Genomic DNA, 16,697 nt, shown 5'->3' on the forward strand with positions numbered 1-16,697 from the left:
TTAGAGGATCAATATGGGGAATTTATCCCAGATTTAAGAAAAAACACCCTGAAACTACGAGTGACAGCACTCTACAGAAGGCCTGTAACAACATATGTGTGTCTTTGGTCACGTGCCAGATGAAGAGCAGAACACTGAAAAGCGGGGAAGGATCCTTTGAAGTTAATTCCAGGAAAAATTCTATAAAAAGATTACGAAGCTTATAATATTTTCTCCCATTTTACTCTTTAATCTCAGCTTCCTTTTTACTTTTGCTTGTAGCAACATCTAAGGGTGATTGTGGTCAAAAAATACTTCTCTTGTTAAGTTTTTGTTTGGCAGTCTTGCATTTATCATTTCGTAAGTTGACTTTTACTTTAAATGTATAAAATTACACTTTGTATAAAAGCAATGTAAAGAGCACAGGAAGCCTATTGCTTAAGAGCTTGGCTGCCAGGGATTAAAGCTGAGCTCTAGCAACATTTAGCTATGTGACCTTGGGACAGTTACTGTGTGTCTTTGTGTCTGTTTCCTCAAGTGTAAACAGGGACAACGACAGTACTATGTTATAGGGTTATTTGTGAATTAAATGAGGTGAAATAAAAAACACCTACTGTAGGGCTTGGCATGAAGCAGGGATTCAAGTAATGTTAATTATTATCACTATTATTAGTAAATGAATATACTTAAAGGATGAAATATGTGTTATCATGCTTTCCCTTCTTAGGCAGCTCAAAACTAGAAAATATTTCAGTACCTCATTTGCCTAGGTTACAAATTTCTATAATTTTGGGACTTAAGAATAAATACTTAAGAATATATTTCTTTGGAAAAAGTAACATGAAATATAGTACTCAGAGATGAATATTTTACAAACAGATCATCAGACTTGTCTGCAGCCTTACCGGTGTACCCCAGGTCACAGAAACACACCCCTGAAACACAGTCCCCATGGCCACTGCAGTAACTGGGACAAGGCTCTGATATGTATACGCCATCCAAAGCAAAAGGAGGCACATTCTTCTGGGAGCTGCTCTCCTGGATCCATCGGAATCTGGTCTTACTGTTGGGAAAAACAGCACATGTGTTTCTTGTACCAATATCTTATACCAAAGCACTGAAATACAGAACAGTTTAGAAAAACTCAAGAGATATATATTTATTTGGAAGTCACGTTCACTTGATTGTACACTTAACCTTCAAAAGTGTCTCTCTCAAATCTTTCTCAAAACTTCTTGATATTTTCTTCAGCATAAATGTCTAAATATCAGGAGGATTTCAGATAAAGAAGATTCTGATGGCCAGAAACATAGCTTTTTTTATTCTTGCATATTTTAAGAGGATATTTGGGAATCTTTGAAACCATCAAATAGAATGTACTTTGTTAGGACAAATAAGGGGACTACGGCTCTGCCATTTGCATGATTCTGGTAGGAAAGAATCAAGTTTGTACTGACAGCTCTATTCTCACCTGTTGCCTTCCTTGCCTTCTTCACTTTTCATCTTGAAGTCTCCAAGATGCTTATTCTACAAACTTAGCAACCAGCTGGGCTGCCAACGAACACTGGTAACTGCCAACAAACAAAAGAGGGACCTGGTCCCAGTGCTTCAAAACCCTGGAACACCAGTGGCCTGGGTTACTGCCCAGTCCTATTTTCCTCATAAGTTTTGAGGCTGCCAAACTAAAACTTGTCCCAGTTGCTTTCTAATATTTCCAATCCTTTCAACACATCTCATTTCCTTTCAAATACATGGAAACTCACCTACATCTATAACTTTATAACAAGAAAACATCTCTTCCTTCTCAATTCTACTAACATTAAAGAGGGATAATAGATTAGACTATCTAAATACCAATTAATTATGCTGCCATTATTTATAGATTCTTGAGTGAATTCAGTCTCTAAGTAAAGAAGAGTAAAGAATCTTAAACATTAATGAAGATTATCAAAGATAATTGTAGATAAAGATGGTTCCTTTTCTCCTCTATTATTATGAAAATAATATAGCAGTAGCAGAGTACATTTCTTTCTGGCTCTTCAAATAACTATGGTAATTTGGCAACACTGAATCATAACCCTGGCTTTTTTCTTCATTATTTTAAGTTATCTACATTTGGCAAATTTACAAATGTAGCCAAGAATGTTGTTTACTAGGTTTAAAAAGTTTTTCAGTGATTAATTTCTATTAATGCAAGCCTTAACACATTTTTCAATGTGTCAAAAGGAAGGTGAATGCATCTTTTATTTCCTTTGAAGTTAACTCAAAATGTATTGGTCTTATTTTTTAAGGCAAAAGAGAACAGAATTGAAGATTAGCAAAACAAAGCAAAACCAAAAAATGAAAAGAAAAAAGAAAGTACAATTTTAAAGCCATGGGCTTTAGGAAAATTCTTCCCAATGGAGTCATAATATTATTTAGCCTTTGAAGATATTTTTCCTTTCAAAGGAAATAAATGGAATTGGTGAAAAGCATCTTTTGCCAATTGTTTGTAGTAAAATGGTAAGGCCTCTGTGCCCCTTCCAAAAGATAGGTTGTACATCTATACTAAAAAAGAAACACTTTGATTCCCTGGTAGAAGTCTTTTTTAATTAAAGTCACACTTGCCTTTTCTGTTTAAGTTTCTATAATAGAACCCAGAGAAACATGGATCTATAATTTCTGCCCCTCAGAAAGCAAAATTCCCCTTTATCCTGCATGTTCCAGATAAGGTAGTAGAAGATAACACACTCTCTCTTTACTCCCTTTCCAATTGTCATCTTTGTTCAGAGGATGCCTGAGCTACCTGGAGAACCAGTTTCTACCCCTGTCCTTCAGCCCACCACACTTCAGAGGGGTGTTGCATCTGCCACTTAAACCAGGAAGGTAAGCACCTGTGCACTGCTTTGTCTTGTGATGTGTGGTGGTGGAGGAGACATTGGGCAGAATATTAAGCAGCTGAGTTTCTAGACCTTCCCAGAGATGCTGACTTTCTGCATTCGGCATAGAGAGCCAAGAGCAGGATGAGTGGCTGTATGGTTGGGGATGAGAGTCAGCAAGGAGGTAACAGCACGTATTTACCACCACCAATGTTCCTCCTCTGTAGGCAAGAACCAAGAGAATTAACATGAGCACAAACTATTCCTTTGAGAAAATCAGCTTCGAATTATTTGTAAAAGAACAATGTTCTAGTAACTATTATAAGCATGTTGGTTTGTGGCAAAATAGTTCCAAATTTTAACAATTTTCACTTACAATTCTCAGCTTTCCAACACTGCATTTGGAGATATCTGAGTTTAACATACTGCAGAAGAAACAAACAATAGCTCATTTGCTTGGGTTGAAGCAGTAACATATTTTCTATTCTGTAGTAGAGAGCTCTCCATCACAAATGCCATCCCGAGCAAGTTGGATAGTATTCAAACAAACCAGGAAGCCAAATCCTAATGAACAAGATTTTGTCTTCCAAAAGCTGAGATCTAAGAAAATATTGATAAATTGGAAGCCTCAAAATATTGGCTCATTTTGTAATAATAAGGACAGTCTTTTCTTATTTCTCAGATGTGGCTTTACCAACTGGGTGATTCTACTTAGCATCAAACCAACTGCAGTTTCAGATTCAACTCTGTATTATCTGGCTTTGGGGTATCACACCAGCATTGTGTTCCTTGGTTCCTGATTCTGTGGACTACTTTTAAAGCGATGTCTTCCAATATCCTGGTATTCTAGACACTGCAGCAAAGATTTATCCCCTTATACTCCCCAGCTTCATGACATGTTGCACTTCTCTATTTGGAAGACATAAGGCTGGGCCACAGTTTCAGAAGAAAAGGTTAGTTTTCATTCCAATCCCAAAGAAAGGCAATGCCAAAGAATGCTCAAACTACTGCACAATTGCACTCATCTCACACACTAGTAAAGTAACGCTCAATATTCTCCAAGCCAGGCTTCAGCAATATATGAACCATGAACTTCCAGATATTCAAACTGGATTTAGAAAAGGCAGAGGAACCAGAGATCAAATTGTCAACATCCAATGGATTATCAAAAAAGCAAGAGAGTTCCAGAAAAACATCTATTTCTGCTTTATTGACTATGCCAAAGTCTTTGACTGTGTGGATCATGACAAACTGTAGAAAATTCTTAAAGAAATGGGAATACCAGACCACCTGACCTGCCTCTTGAGAAACCTTGTATGCAGGTCAGGAAGCAACAGTTGGACCTGGATATGGAACAACAAACTGGTTCCATATTGGGAAGGGAGTATGTCAAAGCTGTATATTGTCACCCTGCTTATTTAAGTTATATGCAGAGTACATCATGAGAAACGCTGGGCTGGAAGAAGCACAATCTGGAATCAAGATTGCCAGGAGAAATATCAATAACCTCAGATATGCAGATGACACCACCCTTATGGCAGAAAGTGAAGAAGAACTAAAAAGCCTCTTGATGAAGGTGAAAGAGCAGAGTGAAAAGCTGGCTTAAAGCTCAACATTCAGAAAACGAAGATCATGACATCTGATCCCATCACTTCATGGCAAATATATGGGGAAACAGTGGAAACAGTGACAGACTTTATTTCCTTGGGCTCCAAAATCACTGCAGATGGTGTCTTCAGCCATGAAATTAAAAGACACTTGCTCCTTGCAAGAAAAGTTATGACCAACCTAGACAGCATATTAAAAAGCAGAGACATTATTTGCCAACAAAGGTCCATCTAGTCAAGGCTATGTTTTTTCCAGTAGTCATGTATGGATATGAGAGTTGGACTATAAACAAAGCTGAACACCAAAAAATTGATGCTTTTGAACTGTGGTGTTGGAGAAGACTCTTGAGAGTCCCTTGGACTGCAAGGAGATCCAACCAGTCCATTCTAAAGGAAATCAGTCCTGAGTGTCCAATGGAAAGACTGATGTTGAAGCTGAAACTCCAATACTTTGAAACCTCATGTGAAGAACTGACTCATTTGAAAAGACCCTCATGCTGGGAAAGACTGAAGGTGGGAGGAGAAGGGGATAACAGAGGATGAGATGGTTGGATGGCATCACTGACTTAATGGACATGAGTTTGAGTAAACTCTAGGAGTTGGTGATGGACAGGGAGGCCTGGCGTGCTGCAGTGCATGGTGTCACAAAGAGTCAGACACAACTGAGCAACTGAAGTGAACAGTTTCAGAAAAACATGGGGAGAGAAGGGCAGTGGTGGGGGTGAGGATTACAAGGGGTGCAATGTTACAATGCCCAGTTTGAGATGGGCAATAAGCAGGATGAAAGGGCTATTTAGCTCCAAAGGCAGATATGTCCTTATGGAAAAGGAAAAATGTCTCAGAGGATGAAGCCTATAGAGTAGAACAAACACCTGAGAAGAACAAAAGATTAGGGAACTACTCACCAGGAGGAGAACTGTCAAACTTTCTTATCCTGGACATTGTTCGTAGAGAAGGGAACCCTAGTAACAGCTATCTTGTTGGCTTTCAGAATTCTGGTGAACCAGTGTTTGCTATGTGCTTCCCATTCTTTTCATTTTCCTGAGTGGGCAGTGTTTACTATGTTGTTATATATATTATTATTATATTATGTTTATCTTATCTCATTGTTGTATGTTGGGTAGGGGTGGGATAGATAACTCTTTTTTTTTTTTTCAATTCCTAGATCTGTGAGTCATATCCAGGGAACCTTGATATGAGATAAGTGACTTAGAGCCTGATACTATGATGGGACAAGCCTTTGAGGGTCTTGGGAGGAAAGTGAGTGTGTTTTCATGGGGAACATATATGAATCATAGGGCTAGGACAAACTATGTTAGGTTGTTATAACAATGCCTGGTAGCTCAGTTGGTAAAGAATCCGCCTGCATTGCAGGAGATCCCGGTTTGAATCCTGGGTTGGGAAGATCTTCTGGAGAACGGATAGGCTACCCACTGCAGTATTCTGGCCTAGAGAATTTCATGGGCTGTATAGTCCATGGGGTCACAAAGAGTTGGACCCAACTGAATAACTTTCACTTTCACATGGATCACACCTACTTATGTATATCTTCTATAAGATTTTTCTGCACTTTCTATCAAAAAGAGGAGTCTGTTTTCTCACTCTCTGTATCTAGATTTGCCTTGTGACTTGCTTTGACCCCTAGGATGTGGCAGTAAGATAGGGTCAGGCAGCTTCTACTTTTGTTTTTTTCTAACACTGGAACCACCCAACTGTGGATATTGTTATGAATACTGGGGTGGATACCGGGATGAAAACCACATAGTGATAAAGGTCCTACTAATCCCAGACACTAATCAACCTACCAATTGAAAAAAGCTATACTATAAAGCTTGGAGAGATGAGCAGAAGAACTACCCAATCAATTTGTAAAACCATGAGAAATAATAAGCCACCGCTGTCTTAAGCCACTATGTTTTGGAGAGGAATGCTGCACAGCAATAGGTAACTGTACAAATATTATCATAGGCTCTACTGAGGGATATGAAAAAGGACTAATGATAGTTTTTAAAAAGTAATGCAAAACCAATACAATATTGTAATTACCCTCCAATTAAAATAAATAAATTTATATATATAAAAAAGTAATGTGCCTATGCATTCCTGATCATTTTCCTTCCACTGGTTGAGAGGTATAACAAGGTCTGGAATAGCTGCCTTGGATCCAGAGGTAGAAGTTGTGTGTTCAGAATGGCAGAGATACCGTGTCAGTTCTGAACTGCTCACCTTTGGACTATTAGGCAGTAAAGAATGGATTTCTATCTTGTTTAAGCCTTGTTAAGCATTTGATTTATTTTGCTTTTATAGTACCTAGACCTGTATCCTAACTAAAGCAGAATGCAAGTCAAATTATTAAATTTCACTAAAGAAGGTCAACTCATCAACTCTGGCACAAACCAAGTCATTTGAGTCTCTCTGATACACAACAAAGTACACTGGCATGTAAAGACAAAAAATTACTTATAAGTTGATCTTAGATCTAATGACTGATGAATTCTTTCTTGGAATAGTTGGCATTTAAAGATTATGCTCCGAAGTTTAGTAGATTACCACAGAAACTTATATATCCTGACCAAACAAGTTTCCTACCTATCTGAGAAGTCTGTATACCAAAATCTATGGTGCAGTTTCTGAAGGTATGTATGACTAATTAACAAGGAAGGAAGAGAACACAACCAGGATATCCAGCTAGATATAAATCTGGTGATCAATTAGGTGAAAGATTATAGACAGAATGTCTCTACAAACATTATAGATAAACCATCCCCATAGATTCTTAGCTTTTATCATTCTGTCAGTCAGGATGAGATACATTATGCTGATATAACATGCAGCCCCCAGTCTCAGTGGGTTAACCCAACAAAAGTTTATTTCTGGCTTATGCTATATGTCCAGTATAGGTTGTAAGAAAGTCTGCTGATTGCAGAAATGCAAGGATCCAGACTGATGTAAGCTTTATCACAAAAGGTGCTTTCATGAAACAGATATGATGGCAAAACGCACATGGACTCAAAGTCATATGTTTCATTTCCACTCACATTTCATTAGGTAATGCCTAATTTTTGAGTGTGGAGAAAGTATAGTCCTACCATATTCTAGGAAGAAAGTAAGGCTGGAAATAATGTTGAATGGCATTAATGAGTAGCTCACTAAGAGTCGGACACGACTGAGTGACTTCACTTTCACTCATTGGAGAAGGAAATGGCAACCCACTCCAGTGTTCTTGCCTGGAGAATCCCAGGGATGGGGGAGCCTGGTGGGCTGCTATCTATGGGGTCGCACAGAGTTGGACACGACTGAAGCAACTTAGCAGCAGCAGCGGCAACCTCTATATTAAGTTACATCACCAGCAGTACAAATAGACCTATTATATCATCTCAGTTCTGCACAGAAATGCTTTGACTGAGTCACAATTGAATATTATATTCTAGGATTCAATTAAAAAGTGCCCACTTGAACGCTTCTTTATCTTCTGAAAAAATTATAGTTAAAACACTGATCTTGATGTTACCTACTCCACCCAACACAAAGATATATATATGCAATACAAATGTATTTTAGAAAAAAGTACACTTAATTTTTTTATCAGAATGTATATATTTTCTTTTATCTTATTCAACATTGAGAACCAAATGACCCTATCTCCTGACCTCTCACACTTTGTCCTAGCTGCCAGGAAGCTAAGAGTTAAACTTGTTGATGTATTACAAACACTAATTTGCTTCAAGTTCTTAATCCCTTTAGCTCATGCTTCTGTCAATTGATTTAAAATCTTTTTCTCTATTGTATTAATATGTATCTTAATGATGAGATATCTCAAATTGTCTATTCAAGGAGGCATTAAGTTAGAAAAAAATCACCACATAGTGAAAGTCTGTTACAATAATGCTTTATAACTCACTTAGCTTTTAAACATCTTCTGGTTAATGCTGTAATCCCAGTGCCCAGGACAGAACTTGGCATAGGTAGGTGGCTCAATAAGTATTTGTTGAATGAATGAATGGATGAGTAAGTGAATAAACTTTTTCACAAATGTGTGTGTCATTTTCTCAAGAGTCATTACTTGGATAAATACTGCTGCTGCTGCTGCTAAGTTGCTTCAGTCGTGTCCGACTCTGTGAGACCCCATAGACAGCAGCCCACCAGGCTCCCCCGTCCCTGGGATTCTCCAGGCAAGAACACTGGAGTGGGTTGCCATTTCCTTCCCCAATGCAGGAAAGTGAAAAGTGAAAGTGAAGTCGCTCAGTCGTATCCGATTCCTAGCTACCCCATGGACTGCAGCCCACCAGGCCCCTCCATCCATGGGATTTTCCAGGCAAGAGTACTGGAGTGGATTGCCATTGCCTTCTCCGATAGATACTGCTAGAGGTTATGAGTAGCAGCAGCATTGAGATATATGAAATGAAGATACTGAGATAAATATATGCTCCTTAGAAATGGCAACTATGGCACATGGTAAGAATGGGCACTTTACCTGGATGCAAGAGACCTTGGAATAACAATGGTGATTCTTGTCCATTCTTCAAAGTCCCCCGTGTGATACATGGTGGGTTCACTCAGTTCTCTGGAGTTTCCTTCACATCCCTTGCCTGCAGAAGCTGGGTAACAACCTTCTTTCACCAGAAACCAGGACATTCCAGCATCATGAGAGTACTGAAGAAGAACTGGGGCAGCACTGCTGAATTGATTGGCACACCCAATGTTAAGCTGTTAAAAAGAAAGACAGAATTACACAGGTTTTGGTTTTAAGACATCACTTAACAAATTATGTGCTAGAGCAGTCAGGGTTCTTTCTACTGAGTTTGCACAAATTTACAATGATAAGACATGCAGCTCAATTCCAACCAAGACCCTTTCATAGCGTCTGGAAATCTCTGTAAAAGCAATAGGGGCTTTTCAATAGAAAGCAGGATCAGCTTCCCTTCTTGAGATTACAAGAGAGAAGAGAGAGCATAGATGTAATCAGAGTCTTGGACAAAAGATGAGAAGCCAAGAAACTGTTTTCTTTTCCTTTCCCAGACTGAGGATACAAACAGAGGGAAGCAGATTAGATAGAGAGCTGTCCTCTTTAGAACATGAAGGTCACCGAAGCTGTCCTCTGCTTTCGGGGGACAGGCATCTTTATTCTGTTTTCTTACAAAAGCTTAGTAAGAAATCACTGTCAACTTACATGAAAGAATTAAGTTTCTATCACAGCATTGAATAAGCAACATAATCCAGAAATAAACCATTGCTTTTCTATGCACTTGTGGAGATGATTGTCATTACAGGATTAAAAATATTCAAAAAATTGTAAAAAATGCAACCTATATCACAATGCTATAGCACAACCATTTAAAAATAAATTTATTTATTTTTGGTTGTGCTGGGTCTTCGTTGCTGCGTGGGCTTTTCTCTAGTTGTGGTGAGCAGGGGTTTCTTTCTAGTTGTGGTGCCCAGGTTTCTCACTGAAGTGGCTTCTCTTATTGTGGAGCACAGACTATGGGCTGGAGGGAGGCTTCAGTAGTTGTAACATGTGGGCTCAGTAGTTGTGGTTTCTGGGCTCTAGAGCATAGGCTAAATAGTTTTGTTGCACAGGACTAATTGCTTTGAGGCATGTGGATCTTCCTGGATCAGGGATTGAACCTGTGTCTCCTACATTGGCGTGTGTGTATGTTAGTCACTCGGTTGTATCCAGCTCTTTGCGACTCCATGGACTGTAGCCCCCCAGGCTTCTCTGTCCGTGGAATTCCCCAGGCAAGAATACTGGAGTGAGTTGCCACTTCCTTCTCCAGAATTGGCAGGCAGATTCTTTACCACTGAGCCACCAGGGAAGCCCCTAGCACAACCATTTTTTTCTGTTTTACCAATATCTAGGAGTAGTATTACTGAATCAAAATGTAGAAACTGTGAATTTCCTATTTATATGTGTTCATTTTTAATCACTTAGATTCAAATGAATCAGTTTTACACAGCACTGAATGCTACTAAAGCTTTGGACAGTTTCTTTCTAAATTAATAAATATATAAATGATTGTATTACTGTTTTAGTTTATATTTTTTAAAAGTTGTAAATGTGAAATTTAATCACATGCTATCTTAGATCACATGATCTATTCATATGTTATTTCATTTGTTGGTTGGAGCCATCATAGGATTGTATAAGGCTTTATAACTAAGAATAGTCAAATTTTATAGAAAAAATTGAAGAACGCAAGAGAACATAATCATGACCAAAAAAATAAAGGATGAAGGAAAGATAGGCCCCTAGGCAAATAAAATTGGGTCAGAGCTCAAGAGGTCAACCAGCTCCTGCTTGTGACTGTAAAGTAGCTTGAGTCAGTCTGTCAAAAATGGGAAGAACACATATTTTCCTTAATTCCATGCTCAGAGCTAGAAAGCATCTCTCAGAAGGATTTATAATATGGCTAGTGGCAATTCTACTGATTCATTTATCCAAGTTTACGTAGTTAAATGTCAAGAAAATAAAGACCTGACCCTCTAAGATGCAAGATCACCTCTTGTAACACAAACGCTTTTATTACATTACTTAGTTAGCATAGCCTTTGGCTGGCCTGTGGTGAGAGGAGTCACACTGGGCACGCATAGTTAGCTTTCTGTCTTAGATTTATGGCAAAAGTAGGTAAGTCAATGGAGCTTTCAGTTCTGTGACAAGTTTGTGATTTTATTCGTTATGGACCATTTAGCCTGCTTCTTAACTGCTGATGTTTTCTAGAATTCAATTCTTGGCTTTCTTACCTTTTTACTCCTTACAAGCTCCCTAATCTCATTCACAATCATAATTTCAGATTCCTTCTAAATCCTTATGACTCCCAGATACTTTCAGGCTCTCTGAACAATGTACATAACTGCTTCTTGTGTGTTTGTCCTTCAGCAATCCATGAGCATGTGTGCTCAGTCATGTTTGACTCTTTGCAACCCCATGGACTATAGCTTGCCAGGCTCCACTGTCCATGGGATTCCCCAGGCAAAAATGCTGGAACAGGTTGCCATTTCCTCCTCTAGGGGATCCTTCCGACCCAGGGATCGAATCTGCATCTCCTGTCTTGGCAGGTGGATTCTTTTACCACTGAACCACCTGGGAAACCCTTAGCAATCCACAGGCATCCCTAAATCCACAGGTCCAAGTCTTCTCATCATCCACCATCCTAAAACAAATCTTCCTATTCCTGAATTTCTGATTTCAGTGACTTGAGCCAGAAATGTGGGAGTCATTCTAGAATCCATTCTATCACCCAATAGGTTACCCAAACCTGTTGACTGCACCTTTAACATCTTTCAGAACCATCTACTTATAGTCCCAGGCTATGCCTTAGTCTGGCCTCCTTATTTCTTACTTTGATGACTTTTCTAGCATTGTCACTTTACTCAAAATACACTCAGCAATCTGAACACATCTCTCTGCCTCTTCCACTGTCTCACAGGTCCAAGTTCCCATTATCTATTACTTGGATCACTGAAATAATTGCCTGGCAGTCTTTTTATCTCTGCCTTTGACTCTGCCAGTGTACTCCCAACTCAGTTACCTATGTGATTTTTTAAATGTCTAAGTCAAAGTATGTCACTCTTCTGCTAGCTATTTTATGTATTATGTAGTGTAGGTACAGTGTTAGTTTCTCAGTCATATCTGACCCTATGGACTATAATGTACCAGGCTCCTCTGTCCATGGAATTCTCCAGGCAAGAATACTGGAGCAGGTAGCCATTCCCTTTTCCAGGGGCTCTTCCCGAACCAGGGATGAAACCCAAGTCACCTGCATTGTAGGCAGATTCTTTATTATCTGAGTCACCAAGGAAGCCCATTTTATGTAGAGCAAAAGTCAAAGTCTGATCTTTTTTTTTTTTTTCCTACCAGTCTCCCCTTCCTCACTTTGCTTTAGTCACAGTGGCGTCCTTGTGGTTTCTTGAACTTTTCCAAGCACACTCCTACTTCAAGGCATTTGTCCTTTTTGTTCTATCTGTTCTCTTTTGTTCTTTCTTTGTCAAAGTCTCTATACCTAGCTATTTTCATAGCCTAAAAAGAAGCCTGGAACATAGTAAAGGTTTTATAAATAGTTTTTCCTCCTGTTAAGTCAATAGAACGATCCTTTTAAAACACAGGTCTGATTCTCACATTCAATGGGTTAAACATCTCCCATGACTCATTGCTCTTGGATTAATATCTAAGTGACTTAGTGTATCACATAAAGCTCATTAGAATCAACCTTATCTTGGTTCCAAACTCAAATTTCCAACATTTCCATTCTCATTTGCACTTTCCTGTATTTTCACATAGTTGCACACTCTGTTCTAGCTGAAATTTCCCACCTCCTCCATTTTGCAGTCTGCTAAGTCTCTGTATTTCCAGAAACTTCCTATTTTAACTCATCCATCCATCTATCCATTTAACTATTAGATAATTTTGGAGTACCTGCCATATGCCAGGAACCATGTCAGGTACTCCCACAGCATCAGTGACTCTACTGCAACTGTTCACTTTTCTGGCTCACTTGCTAGTTTCTTGAGGGCTTGGCTACACTTCTCATCTCTGTATTCCTAGCACTTAGTGTTGACACAAGGCAGGCAGTCATCAAAACTTCACCAGCACTGTACCTTTTCTGGACAAATAACATCAAGTTCTTATTACAGATTCCAAATATACATTAACAATTCCTAAATGACTCATATTACCTGCCTATTATCAACTGATAGCTACAAATCAACAATTTCTGCTGGTGTGATTGTAGAATTGAGACTTTTCTTAGGCATTTTGCATTATGTTTTGAAACATTTAATAATATTTTCTCTATTTAGATTTTTAAACTTTAGAATACCACCTTGCAGAGTTCAACACCTACACTATCATGATTTTGTGGCTAATTAATTAGAAAAAGCACCAGGTGAGAAACAGCATACTATTCTGACAAGGTATTGCTATTGCTGTTATTTTACTCCCATTTTAGGCAGTACCAACAAAGTAATATAGTTGTACACCGTTATTAATGGTTTTCCATGGCAATTTAGCATCAAAATCTAAACAGAGAAGAATAACATTTCACTAATCATCTTATTTATGACTCACTGCCTTGTTTACAGACCTCTGGAAATTATATTTGAAGAGCTTCCCATAAACATCTGATCTCTTTAATAATTCCATTTGTAAATTATTTAGCATCTGCATCCTGCCGTTATGTAAGGACCATGTAGTTGTGCTGGATCATTAAAAATGCATTACTCTCGACCCCAGAATTCACCAATGGGATTTTATTATAAACACAATGAAATTTTGATTAGGGTTTTGAAAAAAGAGCTTGTCAAAGTAAATACTTGCTATCCATGTTGACATGTTATCACAGCACTGAAAAATAAGCAGCTTTTAGAAGAACAATGATAATTTAAGTAAAAATTTATTGAATCAAAGGAAAAGCAATTATTTGAAAACCCGATAGTAAAAACATAAAATTACTCGCAAGTTTACCTGTGGCAGATTCATTTTGATATTTGGCAAAACTAATACAATTATGTAAAGTTTAAAAATAAAATAAAATTAAAAAAAAAAAAAAGTACTAGTTAGCTGAAAAGGAGAACGCATCCATTACCATCCAAAAGCATGGGATTCATTAAGTCACAATCAGATTGAAATCCTCAAAGTAATCTTTCTTTTTAATTCTGATAGAGTTCCACGAGCACGTAAAGAAATACAGTGACACAGCCACTTCTGGGGCTCACTAAAAACTGACAAGCTGTTTTCCTTATGGGCAGAGCTAAAAAGCTTTGCCATTCCAAAACTGTTGGGAACTGTTTGTTCGGATGAGTCCCTTCACTGACAGAAATATGATCATTTTGTGTTCTTTGTGAATTTCATTTACAAATCTGGAAGATGGTTACTCTTTAATCTGCAAGAAGTTTATGCATAAATACCTTGAATTGCAGCACATATCCAGGCTTCAGAGTCAAATCTCGAGTTACTGCAAATCGGTCCCCATCTGATTTTCCAAACACCATGGCTGATGGCGTGGCAGAGCAGAAAGTTTCATTTTTAACCATTCCTTCATTAGCTAACATCAACCACACACTCATTTGATTCATAGGGTAATCAAAAGCTGGTTTCTCATAAAAGTTCTAATAGAAACAATACAAACAACACAGAAAGGCAATTTGATAGCTTTGAAAAGAAGAAATAAATTTTCAGTTCATGACATGCTACTATTTGTATTACCATGTATTATTTGTGTTTCTAAGAAAATAAATCAGACTCTCAAATTGTTTTTTAAACTGCCATGAAGTTTTTCTCCTAATTATTTAACAACTGAAAGTATTTTGCCACTATATATCTAATTATTTTATAAACAAACTAATAATCACGCTTAATGAATTGGCCAAGCTTTCTAGTCTTTTTTTTACATTTTTTAACATCTAAATAATCTGTGAAAGAGTAGCATAGAGAGGTAAAAAAAAATTAGTGCAAACACATAAAATCAAACTACATGTTCAAGTGTCAAGCACTAAATCCTTGGAGGAGTCAGTAATCCCATCCTCTTTTACAATTCTATGTCGTCCTGGAGTTCAGACATAATGAGAAATACCTGAGGTAAAGTTGGATTGACAACTGGGATGATCTGTTTTTGTTTCTCAGACAGAATGATGATGTCGTCAACTGCCCACTGGTCATAGTCTTCCCCCGAAAACACAGGCTGCCACCAGCGGAACCTGGTGCAGGGGGTCTTGGCAGCAGCTGGTAGCTCAAGATAGACAAATCTGCATAAAAGCAAATCATTTAGTGCCAGGAAAGGAAAAACTCTGTTTTTCTTAGCAGCTGTTAAAATAACACTAGTAGCAACAAGAGAAAGTTTAGTTTTGCTTGATCTCTTGGTATTTTTGAGAAGTTTCTAAGTTTAGACAAATTAGACAAGAGGTTTAAGGTTGTAAGCAAGTTTAGTCTTGGTCCTGGTTTCTCCATTTGTTATGGTATCTTTTGGAGGCAGATATTTCAACTGAGTTTGATTAACTGAACAATGTCTTTTGACTACCAAGACAATGGTCATAACATTTCTAAAGAAATCCTTAGAAAGAACTGCTCCCTTGTATATTATTGCATTAAAATAGCATTAATTTTTTTCAAAAAAAAATATAAATAACCAGTAAAAATGAAACATAAATCACTGATAATCTACCACATGAGATTGGCCTCTGCTAACAGTTTGCTGTATAACATTAAAGCATGTACTCTTATACACAGGTGAGATTATATGTATAATTTTGTATCTTACAGTTTAAAAATGAACATTATATCATAAGCACATCCTCATGTCAGTAAACTTAGTTAAGATCATTTTACCATTTATATAATTTTTCATCATACAGATGTGCTACTATTTATTTCACCTTTCCTTATAAATAATTCTGTGATGAAAATCTATGCATATAGTTTTATGTACACCTCAGTTTATTTCTTTAGGGAGGATTCTGCAAAATGGAATTACCAGGCCAAATAAAATGGTCATGTTTAAGGCTCTTGATTTTTCCAAAAATCCAAAGGATTTTTCCAAAATTCTTTCCCGGAATAATGGCATGCAGGATGACATGAGAGCACCTGTCTTGCTGCTCCATGTGGAAAGAGCATTTTGTGTTATTAAAAAATGACCAACTGACTGTTGAAAAATGGTATCATTTTTATTACAAGAGAGGTTGGATATTAATTGTATTTTATTAAACATATGTCTTTCTTGTTTTGTAACATCTATTCATTCCTTTTACCTATTTTTCTACTGGATCTTAGTGTTTTTCTTGATAATTTTTATGAGCTCTTTACAGGAACACTGATCTTCTATTTCTCATATTTGTTGCAAATATTTTCTCAGTTTATTTTCTTTTTAATTTTTTTCTATTTCCTTTGAAATGGATGTGTTACATGCGTGTTAATTCTTCTACTGAATTTATGTATAGAAAGTTTAGGTCTGTTCCCAAGATCAGATAGTAATCTAAATGTTTAAATCTTTAACCAGTCTTGAACATTATCATCTGAGATGTTAGATGACAATCTATATAGATATTTCCCCCCAAGAGCCTACGCACTTTTTTCTAACACCATTTGATTGAATGACCATTTCTTTATCATTGATAATTGATGTGTGTGTTTTTTTTTTCACATATAAGTTTGTATGTATATCTGAGTTAATTTCTGGGTCATTTGACTTGATTGTTCTATCTATGCACTGGTATCATTCCACTTTAATTATGTAGGTTATACAATATACTATAATATTGTGTAGGG

The 16,697-nt window shown here is 37.4% G+C and overlaps 1 protein-coding gene across 1 annotated transcript in view; it reads right to left on the bottom strand.

The window, feature by feature from the left end:
- Window positions 1-16,697, bottom strand: part of RELN (reelin) — a 553,128-nt gene that overhangs the window by 104,587 nt on the left and 431,844 nt on the right. Inside the window, exons 26-29 of the mRNA XM_006053468.4 lie at window positions 15,010-15,181; window positions 14,345-14,545; window positions 8,919-9,151; window positions 885-1,042 (exon numbers count right to left, since the gene is read on the bottom strand). Coding sequence (XP_006053530.3) covers window positions 885-1,042; window positions 8,919-9,151; window positions 14,345-14,545; window positions 15,010-15,181 — 764 coding nt within the window. The remainder of the gene's footprint in view (window positions 1-884; window positions 1,043-8,918; window positions 9,152-14,344; window positions 14,546-15,009; window positions 15,182-16,697) is intronic.

The sequence above is a fragment of the Bubalus bubalis genome, chromosome 8, assembly GCF_019923935.1.
Source record: "Bubalus bubalis isolate 160015118507 breed Murrah chromosome 8, NDDB_SH_1, whole genome shotgun sequence".
Classification (NCBI taxonomy): domain Eukaryota; kingdom Metazoa; phylum Chordata; class Mammalia; order Artiodactyla; family Bovidae; genus Bubalus; species Bubalus bubalis.